At 23.0% G+C, this 18,110-nt stretch overlaps 4 protein-coding genes across 4 annotated transcripts; 1 reads left to right on the top strand and 3 right to left on the bottom strand.

The window, feature by feature from the left end:
- Nucleotides 1-540: 540 nt before the first annotated feature.
- Nucleotides 541-6,635, bottom strand: LOC105365735 (trypsin epsilon-like). Its single transcript, XM_011503969.1, has 3 exons — nucleotides 6,629-6,635; nucleotides 1,538-1,877; nucleotides 541-1,031 (listed from the first exon to the last, which is right to left on the bottom strand). The coding sequence occupies exons 1-3, from the start codon at nucleotides 6,633-6,635 to the stop codon at nucleotides 659-661; spliced, it is 720 nt and encodes a 239-aa protein (XP_011502271.1). The 3' UTR covers nucleotides 541-658.
- Nucleotides 6,636-8,464: 1,829 nt separating this feature from the next.
- Nucleotides 8,465-9,720, top strand: LOC105365734 (trypsin-1-like; the record flags this gene model as incomplete). The annotated part of the gene is made up of 2 exons (XM_011503967.1): nucleotides 8,465-8,793; nucleotides 9,256-9,720. Coding segments are annotated over 2 exons (702 nt in total), but the record flags the coding sequence as incomplete, so codon positions are not given.
- Nucleotides 9,721-12,546: 2,826 nt separating this feature from the next.
- On the bottom strand, nucleotides 12,547-13,912 carry LOC105365733 (trypsin epsilon-like). The gene is made up of 3 exons (XM_011503966.1): nucleotides 13,867-13,912; nucleotides 13,122-13,467; nucleotides 12,547-12,892 (listed from the first exon to the last, which is right to left on the bottom strand). Exons 1-3 carry the CDS (start codon nucleotides 13,910-13,912, stop codon nucleotides 12,547-12,549), a joined length of 738 nt encoding a protein of 245 aa, XP_011502268.1.
- Nucleotides 13,913-16,049: 2,137 nt separating this feature from the next.
- On the bottom strand, nucleotides 16,050-17,693 carry LOC105365732 (trypsin beta-like). Its single transcript, XM_011503965.1, has 3 exons — nucleotides 17,648-17,693; nucleotides 16,903-17,248; nucleotides 16,050-16,426 (listed from the first exon to the last, which is right to left on the bottom strand). The coding sequence occupies exons 1-3, from the start codon at nucleotides 17,691-17,693 to the stop codon at nucleotides 16,066-16,068; spliced, it is 753 nt and encodes a 250-aa protein (XP_011502267.1). The 3' UTR covers nucleotides 16,050-16,065.
- Nucleotides 17,694-18,110: the final 417 nt, after the last annotated feature.

The raw sequence follows: 18,110 nt of genomic DNA, 5'->3' as shown, positions 1-18,110 counted from the left end.
CCATTTATTTTTAATTAAGAAAAATTTAAATTTTCTGTCAATACAAGCTTCAAAGAAAATTTTGGATTTAATTTCTTTAATATATGAACCATTATATGACGCAGGCAGGAGAATAAAATAAATATTTGTTCATGCGTATTATATATTATTTAAAAATAAATTCGTATGTATAATTGTTTTAAACACTTCTTTTTAAATTCTATTATTATTGTAATTTTATAACACTATTATAATATTAAATATAATCAATTATATGAGGCAATATCAAATAATTTACAATATTAAATTTATCTGAGAGGTGAAAATATTCTTACTAAACAATCAATACTTGCATCTAAAAGATAATATTTTTAATTTTCTATTATTACTTAGTGTTCAATTATTTAATACTATATTTTCATTAACGTATAAAAATAAAAATTTTTTGTTATGACTGTATAACTTAGTTTTACAGCCATTAAAAAAAAAATTATTAAAATCATATTTTATATTAGAGTAAAATATTTATTAAATAAAGAAATCAATTGGAAAGGAATCGATTATTTTTGTTAACTAATGAGCTTAATAAGTTTATAGATATATCAAGAAATAAATGACACATAAGTAATGAAAATGATAATACCTAATACTTATTTAATGATTCGAAATGATAACTTATTTATTCTTTATCCGCTGATATCGTACTCATAATCCAATCATAGAAATAGCTGACGTCGGAATAAATACCGGGGTATTTGGCCAAGCCGCATCCGATACCCTTGGAGACAATTCCAATTTGCACACCATTGTAAACAAGGGGACTGCCTGAGTCGCCTTGGCACGAGTCTTTACTTGTTATGCCCGCGCACAATTGACTATCGGTTACATTTCCAATGCTTGTACCGATAAAAACTTTCTTACAAATGTTCTTGTCAACAAGTGGCACCTTCACGATTTGCAACTGATCAGGATATTCGTGCAAATCATTAGTACCCCAACCACTTACAACCGCTAATGATCCTGGTTTTAGCACTGTCTTAGGATTTGCCAGTCTAATAAAATAAGTATTGTAAATTAGCAAAATAGGACCGACATTCTGATCCAATTATTTTTGTAAAAATAATATCAATAATGAAGCCAATGATGCTTAAATTAACTAAATTCTTTGTGAAATCCGTAATTTTGAATAAAAATATTTATTGCATATTTGTAAAGTTATTATTGATAATGCTCGAATTGTATTATATGAAATAATTGTATGAAAATTAATAATGGATTAAACTCCATGTTTACCGAACTATGTCAAAAATTAATTCAAATAGAATATAGTTTATTAATAGATCAAAAAATATATACAGCATATGTATTACATATATTTATATAGATATATAGATATATCGATATATAACTATATAGATATATAGATATATATATATATATATATATATATATATCGAGAGAGATATATAGAGAATATCTAAAAACCTGCATTTATTTTAAAACCTCCTTTAATTTATTATAATAATGGAATGTCTAATGTCTAATTTTTTATACTCACGGTATCGGTTGGCGCGTATTATCAAAAACAAATGGCTGCCTGAGACGCAAAATACCAATATCAGTACTTTGAAATTGTCCATATGTAAAGTTAGAGCTGACTTCATGCAAACTTCCACCCTTAAACCAAAAGGAACTTCCAGCGCGGATGCTCAAAGGCCTGTAAGAAAGACGAACGCAATGTCCTGCAGTGAGAACATCCTTCTTTGTTATTATGCTACCGCCGCACCAAATTTTCATCAAGTGCAATACAACTACTTGATATTTGTAATCTTCAATTTTAGCATCGATCCCTCCAACGATATTCTCGTCTTCCAATTTAACAACGTCTGCCGAAAATACTGTGTAATGAAAAAATAATATTATGCTTAATATTCGTCAATTTATATGATAATAAAACTCTAATTGTACTTTAGCTATTTATCAATAACCTTTCTTAAATTAAAACTTCAAAATTAAAAAAAAGTTCTAATGTATAATATAATATGTATAATATGTATAATATGTATAATCATTCAATATCATTATAATTACAATAATCATAATAGTCATAATAATCATAATAATTTAACTAAAAGTAGTTAAATTGAAGATTCAAGACTCAGGAAAACTTATGATTAATATAAAATGTAAATTTCTATTTGCAGTATTAATATTTTTTTAAATTTATAATAGTACTAAAAATGTTATATCTAATATTCGATTAAAAATATTTTACCTACTTAAATAATTTACATGTATTTAGAATTATATTTTTCTGAATAAATCAAGTATTTTCATAAATGTATTAAATATCTCTTACTTTTATTGGTTTCAGATCTTAATCATGACATATTTAAAAAATACTTTTATTTAAGGTTTCATATAAAATTATATGAAAATATATTTCATATATTCTAAAAAGAAGTTCTTAAAAAATATAAATACATAAATAATATAATTATCCCAATAATTTGCATAATGAGCTTAATAATGAATTATAATATTTAACCAGCAACTGTAAACATTGTATATTGACTAATAGTTGAATGTTTTAAAATTAAATTTAAGAGAAGAATATTTTTATTAGTAAATTACAATACCATTATTAATGAATAAAACTGCCGTAAATAGTTGAAAGTACATGACTGATAAGGTTATGTTATAATTTAAAATTTCTAATTTGATGATTAACGTTTTATACAAAAAATTACTTTATCTGAATAACTGGTTGATTAAAGTTGAATTACTTATAGTGTCATAATTATAAAGTTAAATAATAATTTATGTTTTTATTATAGTTTGTTAAATGATTTAATATCTAAGTATATAACTTTCATATTGTGGAAAGCTTCGAATAAATAATTGTATTAATTTCCCCTCGTAATGATGATTGAAATTTCATACTTGAAAAATTTATCTAATCTATGAAATCTGTTGGCGACAGATAAAATTTTTCATACTTTTTATAATTAATAATAAAATATATTAATTTATAGAAAAGTAGATGATATCATTTTATATTATTGTAAATATAATAAAATATTACATGATAAAGATGAATCATATGTTTATTCGACACAACATTTTAAAGTAGAAATTTATAATAACTAATTCTATAAGTATATGGACATTATATATTATATTTAATATTATCCATGTGTTTACTTAAATTAACATATAAAGTAAACTTATTTATTCGCACTATAAACACTGTATATTTATATTATAGTTAAGTTTATATAGTGACTAGATATTATAAAAAAATTTATATATTTCAAAAATAATTTTTTATATTTAACTTTTTATATTTTTTTATTAAAAATAAGAAAAAAGTTATTCTTTGATATTTATGAATTCGAGATCAATTAATTACTATTAAACTTAATATATATATCAAAATAAAAAAAATTATTTAAAAATATTTTAAAATAAAGAATTGAAAAACATAATGTAACTTTTAGTCTAATGTATAATTAAATATATTATTACCAAGATATCTGGATATGTTAAATAATTGTTTAAGATTAATCTAATAAATCATTTATATACTTATTTACTTTTAAAAATCATAGTTAATGCATATAAATTTATTGTTCTTATCATAACAAATATAATATAAATTATTGAAAATAAATTAAAGATTTTATATAATTTTTAGATCACATTTTTATCCAAATCATTTGACGCTACCAATAATACTAGTAATAATATTTAGAATTGACACAAGAACAGTACTTTGATAAATTTGTACTAATACTATTTAGTTATTGTAATTTAAGTATGTAAATACTGACAAATAAATACTGAAAAGATTTTTCTAATTATCTTATACACAATTGTATATTATATATATTTCATTAAATTTATATACATAATGATTATACATTTCTGAATTTGCATAAAATAATCAGATTCGCCTTAATTTTTTTAAAATATTGTTTTATAGCAAAAAATATTATTTTAAAAATAATTATAGTATTAATATTTTACAAAAGTAATTGTATTAATTTTCACTCCATTATTTAAAACTGAATGGAAAAATACTATTAATCTTTTAAATCTGTAACTAATTTGCAAGATATATACTTTGAATGTGATTAGATTAAAAATTATATTAAGTATAATATTAAATGAAAATTAATTTGCCTTTTTCATTTAATGTAAATAATTATTTTAGAAAATATAACTGATTAATTTAAAGACTAAATTGTACGTTGAATTTCCTTACAAGATTATACATATTTATATATTGATCATATAACTATTTATCATAAAATTAAAAATAAAAGTATTTCATTAAATGCCAATTTAAATTATATAAATATTTAAGAAATAAAAACTATTGATGAAATTAGAGTAATTGAAATATATGGTGAAAAACAAAATTAATTATAAATATTTTCTGTAATTAATAATTAATAAAATAAATGTTAATGAAATTATTAGTTAAATTAATAGAAACAATTCAAATTTAAAAATATTATTAATTAACCATTATTTTTAAAATGAATTTCTAAAGTATATAAAAATGAATTATTTTTTATAAAATAATATAAAAATATATTTTATAGACATAAAATATAAAATATGTTTTTCTTATACATATTTCTGTTAAAATAAAAGTAATTTGACGGAGTAATAAATATTTATATATTGTAATAATATTTATAAATTGTAATAATCGAATAAACGATAAATAATATTCATAGGAGAAAAACAATGTAAAAAAACAATTTAATTTATATTAGTACTATAAGCATTGCCTTAGGAAATAAGCAAATTAACATAATTATATCTGTATTAAAGAATAATTGATTTATTAGTTTTCAAATTAATTGGTATTTGCAATTTTTAATGAATTATACTGTTTCCTTTATTATACAGAATTTATATATTACATTAATATTGCAGTCATATCTTATAAATATAGAATAAAATATGTATAATGAAATGTCAATAGCTAAACTATGTTATCAAAACCAATTATAAAGAGTCATAAATAAATGATTAAAGGAGCTATAAGCTATGAAGTCATTGGATTTTATTTCATAGATATAAAAAATTGTAGTTTATTAAGCACGAACTTGGTAGAACACTTTTAGCTAATGTACATCTAGAACATACGCAGTTTCCTGAACTAAGAAACCATTATAATTATAATTATGATTATCCAGCTTGTAATTACACTTCGTAAAAATATTAATAAAAACGTGAATTTGAAGACAAACTTAATAGGTTACAATTTTCTCTTTTAAAATTATATAAATTAATTAAAATTTTAAATATTCAGGTATTGTAATATATAATATCCAAATTTTGGTCAATTATTTGTCTTAAAGTTTAAAAATTATAAAAAATTCGTGTGATTATAACTGTGAAATAATTATTAAATAAAAGCCTTATTTATAATATTTAAATTGATACTTTACAATAATTTGTTTGGATTATATAAGAATTTTCATGTTAATTGAAAATATTGATTATACATGAAATATGAAAATGATTAAAATGAATTAAAAACATAAAATTATTCAATTGTTACTGCCAACGCTGTTCCTAGAATAAAGCACAAAAGCATAATAGAATGTATCTATATACTATATCTATACTATATAATAAAATATAGCATAATATAAATAAAAAAAATCATAATTCATGTGAAAGCATAACCTAAAAAAATAAAATCATTTATTGAAAATATCAGAAAAATAGTAAATATTAAATAATTTTTTCAATTTTTTCAATTCAACAAGATATATATAACAAATATATATATCAACAAAATATACCATAAAATAAACATAAAACAAAGTTATAAATTTGTAAATTAAATCATTATTCTAAATATAAGTCATTAATTAATTATTAATATTTTGTGTGTGTGTGTGTGTGTGTGTGTGTGTGTGTGTGTGTGTGTGTGTGTGTGTGTGTGTGTGTGTGTGTGTATATTTATAATGATTATTGATAATTCGATTATTGATAATTGATAATTCTGTAGTAATATTAGCTTAATTAGTAGAAAATTAACCTTTTAAAAATTTTTTTAAGTACACGTATCTTAAGGAACATTTTAATAAATTCAATTAGCATTCGTTCAAATATATAAATACTAAATTTTTAATTGAAAGCAATAATTTCGTCATTTAATATTAAATGTATTCTAATTCAATAAAATTATTAAGATGTTTTAATAATTATTTATATATTTATTTTATATTAAATACTAGTATTTTGAAAATACCATAACAAGAATTCCTTAATAAAAATTATACTTAATTTTATTTCTTGAAACATAAACACAGAACTGTTCAAATGAACAACTAATTTTCCACTATCCACTATGTAGTATACTTTTTACATATATCTTATTATTTAATAAAATTATACTTAATACTTAATAAAACCAACTGTTTTTTTAATTATTAATCATGACAATATAATAATAATAATAATAATAATATTTAATAATAATAGAACTGTACATAGTACATTTACAATTTCATATAAATAGGGAGCAAAGCGAATTGCATATTTTTTATGAATATATTGTTATAAATTATTTTTATTGATGTAATCTCTTAAGATCTATATATATGTATATCCAAATTACACTTCATGTTCCAAATTAAATTAAAATAAGTTGAATATAAGTTAATTCGATTAAAAATATACGTTAAGATAATTATTATTTTAGCTCAATTATAACGTAGCATACTTCAGTACTATACATTGAATATTACAGTTTAAAATAGATATTATAGTTAATAGTAGATTAGTTAAAATAAATATATTAACATAAAAAATATTTAAAACACAACTTTTTAAATTAAATTTTGGTATCTATTGATAAGCCTTACTGTAAATAAAAGAAGATTACTGTTTGATTAGCTAAGTTCATATAATCATGCATTTAAAACCATTCGTAATTAATACTTAATTGAATATACAAAGATAAAATATAGTTTATGAGTATATAAAATTAAGATTATGAAAATTATACGACTGTACAAAAAATCTGTTAATCGAAGATGTTTTACTTCTTATTATTAACAATCTTGATTAAGATTGGTGCTGGTATGATTTAAAAATTTATTATAGTAATGTAAACTGATAATTATAAAAATTTAATCGAACTTACAATGTTAAGATACATGAATAGTTTTAAATGTTAAAATTATGTTAAAATTAAAAATTTTAAAACATACTAATTTTTTTATAATATTATAATTATATGTGGTAATATTTTATGAAAATGTAACTGTGGAAATGCATTTTTGCATTTCATGTAGTTTCATATGTACGAAAAAAAATTAATAAAAACAATTAATATTTTCAATTTAATGTCACACTTCAGTTTGCTTATTTTCTAATTTATATAAATTCAACGAAAATTCAATTTTAACAATTTTAGCAAAAATAATTTCATAAATTATCCAATAATTAAATCTTATAAGTAACTTATTACTGAAAAAACATTAAATATAGTAATGTATAAAGATATATATACATTTTATATATCTTATATGATACGGTAAATAGAATACTCTATTCTGAGTGGTAAAGTACCATATAGTAGTAGTAGTAGAATAAAATAATTTAACTGTAAGTGCATATTTTAATAATTGTTTTCAAAATATTAGGAAAACATGACTATGGAATAAACTAATTACTATCAACCACTAATTGCAAGTAATGAAATAAACATTGAAAAATAAGTATTATAATTTCAGATGGTAACAAAATAGAAAAAAATCATGTGTGGCTTTATTATATGGAAACACGTTTGTAGAAATATAGTTATTTATAAACTATCTCGGTGTATTTAAACAGATTTTTGTATGGCACTAGAACAAATTAATTACTAATTTCGAAGTTAAAAAAATTAAAAATTTTGAATTTATCCTTTTTTTTAACCTTTGTTTAAAATTATAAAGATTATATTATTTTTTCATAAATTTTGTTGATAAATTAAATAATTTCCCAATTAAACAAAAAATTTAAAAAAAATTATATTGTAACAACAAATAATTATAATATTTATGAAATATATATAAAATATATAAAGAACATACTTGAATAGTGTATATAAAATTTTATTCTATAACTTTAATGTAATGAAAACATTTTTATTTTGGTAACGGGTTTCTATTGTTGATGCCCTAACTTGGTTTGTAAAAATAATCTTATAATTAGCGTAAGAAATTATTAACCACCTACTGAATAATTCTAAATTGATTTTATATTATAAATATGTACTTATTATTTATGTATATATATATTAATTCAATTAATATAAAAATTTTGACTTTATATTCATAAATCAGTTTTTATTTATTTATTAATGCATAGTCAGTAAGTACAATGAAATGAATAGGTTAGCCAGGGTTTGATTAATATGCATAATAAATTCGAAATTAATGAAAGAAAATCAAATTATTTTTGTTTCATATCAGCGGATAACTTCAGCAACATCGTAGGCGGTGGTCCAGTCGACATCACACGGTATCCTTATCAAGCAAGATTGGAAAATAATCATGGATATTTATGGTGTGGTGCTAGCATATTAACAGAGTTTCATGTGTTATCCGCTGCTCACTGTATGCTAAGAGCCCGAGGACCCTTGACAGTCCACACCGGGACGTCCCTCTTGTCTCAGCGAGGATCCGTGCATCACATCGCACATTACGCTGTCTTTGGTTCAAGCAGAGATAGCGACTTGGCTGTAATACGTGTAACCGAGGCCATCATATTTAGTGCAGTAGCACGACCAATTCCGTAAGTATGCGAATATAATGATTTCAATTAAATCCTTTCGATCTCTGAACTTATATATGCTGCTTTCTTTACTAGAAAGCAATTTTAAATACTTTGATTAAATAGGATGGATATTCAAATTGAATTAGGTGCCAGACAATTATTAGCATAATTGTACATGTTACATTAATATCTTTGAATACAACGAACAATAATAAATATAATAGTAGAACAAAATTTTGAATTTAAAAATGAAATACATTTTCGAAATTTTTCATTTCTTTTAATTATGTCGCTAATATTATTAATTAGTAAAATGCGATTAAACTAATATTATTTAAATGCTCATAAATTAATGTATTGTAAAAAATAACCAAACGCCACATTCTATTCGGATCGTTATATTATATAAACAAGTATCGTTTATAAATAAATAAATATAATTACATTTGATTGGTAATTCTTATCTTTTTATTCAATCAGATTAGCTCCCGTGAACGGTGAACCGTCACCGGGGACAATGGCCGTTGTCACCGGTTGGGGCCTTACCTCAGAAAGCTCAAGGCCATCAAATGCACTGAAAGCTACCAATATACAGATCATCAGTAGAGAAGTTTGTAGTAGAATTTATACACGTCCACCAATTGGTCCAATAACCTTGGGTGAGATATGCGCAGGCAATTTACATGGCGGCACTGACGCTTGCCAGGGTGACTCCGGCGGTCCTCTAGTCGTCAATGGCAGACAAGTTGGTATCATATCAATGGGATATGGATGCGCTCGTCCTAACAAGCCAGGAGTTTATACCAACATTGCCTATTACAATCAATGGATTACCGAGCAACTTTCAAAATAGGTCTCTGTGTTATTACCGGAAATCCGGTGCTGAACCTATTTATACCATTTCGAATTTTATTAAATATGTATTCATTTCATAAAATTGAAAGCATTAATAGCTCAATTATTAATTTAATGAATAATAAATAGCAAATAAATAACTATATAAAAATATCCCCTGCACTACTTTCTTTCTTAAAGTTTCAAATAAAATTATTCAAAAGTTATTGCAATCAATTTTATAGCGTATAATATGGCTATAATTTATTTTTAAATATCTTTTTCAAAAGAATATTTTTATATCCTTATTGAAACGTATATTTAATATCATATGAAATCTTTCATGTATTCTCATTTAAATGTATAATAGAGGCAATCATTCAGATATTTAATTAGATTTTAATCAAAGTCGATAATTTTCGAAATGGTATGCTTAACGAGAAAATTTCAACTAACCAAATACTGAATGTTGCTCTGTCCTAAAGTATTAAATTAAAAATCACTGAAGCGAATAATGATGATGATGACGATGATAAAAACAATAATAGTAAGAATAAGAAGAAGAAGAAGAAGAAGAAGAAGAAGAAGAGTAATAATAATTTATAATAATACAAGAAAAATTGAAAATATGAATGAATTTACATTTATTGTATATTATTAAATTTTAAGTTATTGGTTAATGCAATGAAATAAGAGTTTTTTTATTATTTTCTGAACAACGATGAACAATATTAAAAATATATTTATTATATTTATGGAGTATTATGTAAGATAAGTTGTCTCACCTCTCTTATCTCGACGAATATTTTGGCTGGTATAGTGCAATAAACTCGCACAAATGAGCGTCGCATATCCTCGAAGCATTGATGTAGACGTAATTTAATACCATTAATATGGGCATATTTCATTATAATTATAAATCCTCAAAAAGAGAAACGAATCGAGTATTGCCAATTTTATTATGCGCTTGAATGTAAACAATGAATGATTAATTGGAATAATACAATTATCCAAATAATATATTAGACAATGATTAGTCAAATGATCAAATGATTAAACAATGATTTATTGTCAAAAAGACATAAGTTATTCAAGTGGAAAACTTTGAAATCAGTACATAATTTAATCTTATAAATTAGTAAACCAGGAATATTATAGGAAAAAGTAAAAACATCATATATAAAGGATAATCTACAGTATTTAAATTTTTTAGCAAAGTAATGTTAGTAATATTTTTCAATATACGACTATTTACTCAAAAAACTCAGTACACAAGCTCTAATTCAGAATAAATATATTATGTAATAGCTTTAAAATACAAATATTCTAGCTTTTATAACCAAGAATTAGCTCATGTTAATAAATTAAAGCCTTAAAATTAATCCTATCATTAGTATGAAATGAATCCTATCATTAGAATTTCATGAAATTGATATCATTCGCAAAATTATGACACTAAAAGAACTACAGATTAAAATATTAAGTATAATTATAATGAAAAATGATGAATTTGCTTATTTATTCTTCAAATTCTTCTTGAAAAAATATTAAAATAAAGGATTACTAATTTCATTAATATCAATTATGCTATTATCAATAGTCATATTATTTTGATATATGAAGAAATTGTGATAAAAAGTATATTTAGAAGAAGAAAGTACAGACATGAACTGTTATTTAAATATCACATTTCAGATTAACAAAATCCGATAATCGTGATTTGATTCTTTGATAATACACTAATACTGTAACAAATATCCATCTACTTGTACATTTGTAGCCACATTTGTAAAAAATAAAAATTTAAACTATTAACATCAAATTTTTTGTTTATAATTTTTTGTTTTATAATGTAAATAATTTAAATAAAAAGTATATTACGGTATTTTATAAATATATTGAAAATTCATGAGAATATGATTATGATAAGATGATGATAATATGATTAAATTCATGATAATCCAGCAAAAATTTTATGTATTTGATAATATGATTTTTAAATAAAAGCAACTTAAATTACAAATACAAATTAGTATTATTATATAAAGATAAAGAGATATAATATCTCGAAATATAATAAAAATAAAGTTAACTTACCGTTAGGGTAAGGACATTGATTCTACAAAATAAAAACTTGATAATTTTAGACAAATATTTTTACTGCACAAACAATTTTATTTCATTATCATGTTTTCTCTTTTAAAAAATTTAATGATTTTTTATAATGTATGATTAAGTATAAAATTTTTTTTTTAATCTAAATAAATTTTAATGTATTTAATTTCCTAAGATAACAGCATATATTTCTAGTGAATCCTTTACCATTATTATGCAAATAATATACATTAAATATAACATTACTTAATATAATTATTACCGAGAATATTTCAAAAAGGTTTTATAAAAATATTTTTTATGCATTTATTATATTTGATTATAAAAATGTTATAACATAGAATAATGTAGTTTATCATAGTACTTAACATATCATTGATTTTCCAGAATTATACTTAATGTAATTTGTATAATAACTTTTAATTTTACAATTTATTTAATTTACAATGCGATCGAAAATAAAAATACATATCTAACTTTTCTAATTCACATATGTTATTGGACATTTGTATTTAAAATACTATAATTATAGACAGTTACAGATCTATTATATATGCAAGTTAAAATTAAATTATTATCCATTTTGTAGTTCTCATTGAAATATAAAAATTAATCAATTACATTGTTTAATACAAGGTATACTAAAATGGATAGTAGAGATTTTATAAAAATCTATGCTTACTTATTTAAGTTATCTTATGTACTATTTTATTAAATTGGTAGTAATGTTACATGAGTCCATAAATATCAACATTATAATAAAAATTTTTGATAATTACTATATACAAATATGTAAAATTTCTTATTCTCTACGTCATATTCCTACTCAGATATGTGACTAGTGATCCATTCATAGAAATATGTGATGTCGGCGTAAACAGTAAGATACTGAGCATTCGAACACCCCAAGCCCTTTGATACAATTCCAGCTTGACGACCACGTACGACTAAAGGACCTCCGGAATCACCCTGACAGGAACTCTTGCCATAAGAACCCGCGCAAAATTCACCGAGATGAATTTCACCAATCAAGGTGTCCTTGAAAATACGGTTGCAGATTTCTGGTTTAATTATTGGTACCTTAACGGCAAACAACTCATCTTGTGGACCCTGATCGTGGCTACTGCCCCAACCGGTTACGACACCCATCAAACCATTTTTTAACTTACTTTTCGAAAAAAATAATCTAAATGAGAAAAAAATTTAATTTTACGTTATCTATACAAATTGTATTAATTGTTAATATAAATCACTGTCTGCTACTCAATGCAATTTTGTAAATTTAATCGTATTATTATTATTCATTAAAAAATAGAACAATAATAATAAACGCATGAGCAATAATATCGACAATATATTATTAATAAAATAAAAATTTAAATTATTTCAGTATTTACGGTATTGCTTGATGGGTTGCATCATAAACAAAAGGTTCAACGACATGCAATAAAGCAACATCATCGGTTGTTGATATTTCAGTAGTGTAGGTGATGTTAAAGTCAACTTCATGAACACTTCCAGGATTGTACCAGTAACGGCTACCAGCGTGGACAAAAAGTGGCATAATTGCCATAAATACACAGTGTCCTGCTGTAAGCACATAATTTGGATTGGCGATACTTCCGCCGCACCAGAGCCTTTCATCCTGTATGACTGCTACCTGATAAGGATAGTCCTCGATGTCTGCTATTTGACCACCCACGATATTCGTTTCAAATGGCGGATCATCGCCAAGTACATATGCTAATAAAAATAAGAATGTTATTCATATTTCTTTGTAATGTCATTGAGCACGAAGCTAAAATAGAACTAAAATGATGCTTTTATTATAATTATCCTGATACTTAATTGAATAACTCTGTAGAACACTCACTGACAATAACTATCTTATATGAGCAAATGTTTTGTAACGTATTTTTAATCAAATTTTTTTAAAAATAATTACATTTTGTTACAAATTAATTTTCAATTCCTTTTCAACTTTAATAAATGCATTGTTCAAATTAAGTGCATCGATTTTAATAGATTTATTGTATTTTTTTAAATAGTTTAGTACGCCAATCGGAAATATTAAGATGTCTTTACATTATTGTGATTCAACTTCAAATTTAGAGTAAGAATTATATTTGGCCATAACCATACCATTCAGTTGGAAGACAAAAGTTATAAACAGTAAAAATATCCCCATTTTCCCTTAACTAAATTACTAATGTAACATTTTAATTCTGATATCCAATCTTTTATATGCCATACTATTGATAAAATATGTGCAAGAATGTAAAATACAAATATGTATCAAAAACAAGAATATGGAATAATGTATAATAATAATATGAAATAATATTTTTAATGTGAATAAATCTCAAAGAATTCTTAATAATTAAAATCTAAATTATGAGAATCAAATTATACATATTTTTTAGAGTTGAGTCAACAATATTTTCATACATCTAATTTTATAAGAATATTTACTGACATATTTTTGTAACAGAATACATTAAGAAAATCAAAAGCGAAATAGAGTCTATAAACTGATTAAAACTCGAGATAAGCTATGCTGCCATGATTTAAGTAGTGGAGATAACAAAATTAATGTTTATAATATTTTTGAACGTTGCTTCTAAAATAAAATATTGGTGAGCTAAATTCTTTTCAAACACCGAATACTAAATGTACTTAATTAAATCTGTATAAATTATTTTATAAATTATTCTATAATGATTTTATGATATTGAAGAAACTTTTAAATATCAAACATAATACATTAATTAATTAGAATACTTAAATAAATTTAATTAATCCTTATAATGTCACATTATACTTTAAAAATATATTTAATATATTTAATTATTAAAATCTAATTATTAATGACTGAAATAGCTATATGTTTAGATTGGACGTGTTATAGCACGAAAGAAATACCAATATAGTGTACTTTACATATATGTATTTAAAAATAATTTTTTTGATTTAGTGAAATGAATAAAAAAAAAAACAATACAACTTTACATCATCATAAATATACGTATAATAAAATTCTTTCATATTCTTTCACGTCTTTATTATAATTGTTATTTATAAAGTAAATTTTTAAAGCTTGGAATAATTTTCTTATTTTTTCTTAAAAAAAGATGATATAATCAATGTCAACAGAAACCTATAATCGTTTGCAGCAAATCAGTAGTTTACTGAATAAAGAGCGATTTTTGTAATTAGGGCTTATCGATCCTACTATCACCTGTAATTACAGTACAAAAAATTGATCTTCATCATTTAGCCTTAAATAATTAAAAGAATGATGAAATTATTAAATTATTACAAGATTTTTAATTAAAGCTTCTTTTATATTATGGTATATTTTTATTTTGTTTCATCATCCTATCACTTATCATTTTCGTTTTTTGTAAATATAATTAAGAATTTAAGTTAAATTATTACTTAATTATTACATTATTTAGTATATAAAAAATATATAGAATAATATTTATTTAAGTTATTATTAATCTTTATTTAACTAATATTATATAATAGTTAATGAAATGTATGATAATATAATATAGATCAATAAAAGTAAGATTTTTATCTCTAAATGAGTAATGAAATAAAAAATTTAGATTCGAATATATTTATAAATTAGTTTGAAAATTGCATAAGCAATGTTCACGATAACGTTTTTATTCTGTTCTTACATCTTTTCAAGATAATTAATTTTAAATTAAAAAGAATAGAACACAATATTGATGATCGTACGATTTACGTCAACTTACAAAATTAAAACATAAATATTAATTTACCAAATAAATTATACAAAAATTTACACAATTTTGTAGTATTTTTATACAAAGCAAAAAATTATAAAAATATATACAATAATAATACTCTTTTATACAATCATCACACCGACGGGTTTAATATATGAATAGTTATAATAAGAAAATTTGATCTATGTAGAACTAATGAAATATTTAACTGTAATACATTCTTGAAAAATAATTTTAAGATTTAAATTCACATATAAAATATAATAAAGTACAGTTAATTATGATTGTCATTTGAAATGTATACGTGAATAATAATGAAAAACCCTTTGAGTTATTATCCACGTATGATTATTATTATTAATATATGTTATGAATATTATTTTGATCGTTATATTTAGGACGCCACTAAACAATGAATATTTTAAATTTTAATTATAATAAGGCTTTCTCCTTTATTCGACTTGTACTGAGGTTTGTAAAAAGTTACTTAATGAACAAGTAATAAATTACTTTATGTTGTTCGTACATAAAATAAAGAGTAAGGTGATAATCATATCGTTATACAAATCACCTTAATCTATTACTTCATATTAGTGATAATCCAATCTCTGAAATAACCGACATCGACGTAGATAGCTGGATATTTAGGATACAAACAGCCTATACCCATAGATACTAAACCAGCTAGACGCCCGTCGATAATCATAGGACTTCCAGAATCGCCACGACATGGACCCATTCTGTCTGCATTTGCGCATATTTCACCAGGATGAAGATTGCCGATTATGGTGTCCTTGTAAATATTGTTGCAGGTATTTTGGTCTATGATTCTTGTCGTAATCTGATGTAACTGTTCGGCTATATTGCCATTATCGGTGATTCCCCAACCAGTAACATATGCCAGTGCACCAACTTGTGGCTTTTCATACGAGCCGAATAATCTAAATAAGAAAATAAAAGAACAATTTTTATTCAAACATTTTGAAAGGATCTAAAGTGTTTATATTTTGTATATTAAATTATAATTATTAGCAGCTTCTATAAACCAACTATATAAATCATTAATGATGTAATCAATTATTAAGGATATATTCTATTAAAATATTGATTAAGCAAATAATTTCAGACAATTTTAAAAAGTATTCTAAAATAATAAATAAAATATTTTATATTTTATAGGTAAATAACAAAAAGAAAAGAAAATATTTTCAAGTTATTATCATAGTTTCAGCAGATACCACAATATCCTAGTGTACTTAAAATCATATGGCTTGTCCAATAATATTATTAATAAACACCTAAATAATAAAAGTATACATATTCATAACAGAAATTTAAATCTATAAGCAATTGACAAACACACCTCTTCTTTTATCGACTCTTATACATGAAAGAATAAATCTTGATAAACACTTACGGTATTGGTTGACACGTTTTATCGTAATTAAATGTTTTAGACACATGCAATAAAGCAACATCACCGGTTGTTGATATTTCAGTAGTGTAGGTGATGTTAAAGTCAACTTCATGAACACTTCCAGGATTGTACCAGTAACGGCTACCAGCGTGGACAAAAAGTGGCATAATTGCCATAAATACACAGTGTCCTGCTGTAAGCACATAATTTGGATTGGCGATACTTCCGCCGCACCAGAGCCTTTCATCCTGTATGACTGCTACCTGATAAGGATAGTCCTCGATGTCTGCTATTTGACCACCCACGATATTCGTTTCAAATGGCGGATCATCGCCAAGTACATATGCTAATAAAAATAAGAATGTTATTCATATTTCTTTGTAATGTCATTGAGCACGAAGCTAAAATAGAACTAAAATGATGCTTTTATTATAATTATCCTGATACTTAATTGAATAACTCTGTAGAACACTCACTGACAATAACTATCTTATATGAGCAAATGTTTTGTAACGTATTTTTAATCAAATTTTTTTAAAAATAATTACATTTTGTTACAAATTAATTTTCAATTCCTTTTCAACTTTAATAAATGCATTGTTCAAATTAAGTGCATCGATTTTAATAGATTTATTGTATTTTTTTAAATAGTTTAGTACGCCAATCGGAAATATTAAGATGTCTTTACATTATTGTGATTCAACTTCAAATTTAGAGTAAGAATTATATTTGGCCATAACCATACCATTCAGTTGGAAGACAAAAGTTATAAACAGTAAAAATATTCCCATTTTCTGTTAACTAAATTTCTAAAATAGTATTTGATTTTTGTCTTTAGTTTAAATTAAGCTTTTATATAGTTTTAATTGAAGAGACTACAGATAAGAATTTGATAATAGATACATCAGTTTACAATTCTCATTAAATTATGGTATATTATTTTATGAGTATTTTTATTATTTGATTATAAATGACGCGCATACATTTATTAAAAAGGTAAATCAACCATCGCGACGTAATTGCCCATAATAAAGTAAATTTTTTATTATAGATTCTTAGAAGAAATTTAATTCCAAATTTCAAATTCCAAATTCCAAATTTTTTCCAGTTATATACGAATGCATTTTATATATTATTAAGTGTTTTAATTTATATATATTTATTTACCCATAATTTTTTAAAGGAAAAATATCATCAAGTATAAAAAA

The sequence above is a fragment of the Ceratosolen solmsi genome, unplaced genomic scaffold, assembly GCF_000503995.2.
Source record: "Ceratosolen solmsi marchali unplaced genomic scaffold, CerSol_1.0 scaffold53, whole genome shotgun sequence".
Lineage (NCBI taxonomy): Eukaryota > Metazoa > Arthropoda > Insecta > Hymenoptera > Agaonidae > Ceratosolen > Ceratosolen solmsi.
This window is presented reverse-complemented; position numbering and strand designations above follow the sequence as displayed.

Bases quoted from the DNA above. Each gene is read 5' to 3' on its own strand.
- LOC105365732 (XM_011503965.1), bottom strand. From the start codon at position 17,693: ATGGGAATATTTTTACTGTTTATAACTTTTGTCTTCCAACTGAATG. The intron at 17,249-17,647 runs GTATGGTTATGG...TATTTTTATTAG, and splicing joins TTTTGTCTTCCAACTGAATG to CATATGTACTTGGCGATGAT. The intron at 16,427-16,902 runs GTAAGTGTTTAT...TTTCTTATTTAG, and splicing joins AAAACGTGTCAACCAATACC to ATTATTCGGCTCGTATGAAA.
- LOC105365735 (XM_011503969.1), bottom strand. The intron at 1,032-1,537 runs GTGAGTATAAAA...TTATTTTATTAG, and splicing joins AATACGCGCCAACCGATACC to ACTGGCAAATCCTAAGACAG.
- LOC105365733 (XM_011503966.1), bottom strand. From the start codon at position 13,912: ATGGGGATATTTTTACTGTTTATAACTTTTGTCTTCCAACTGAATG. The intron at 13,468-13,866 runs GTATGGTTATGG...TATTTTTATTAG, and splicing joins TTTTGTCTTCCAACTGAATG to CATATGTACTTGGCGATGAT. The intron at 12,893-13,121 runs GTAAATACTGAA...TTTTTCGAAAAG, and splicing joins GCAACCCATCAAGCAATACC to TAAGTTAAAAAATGGTTTGA.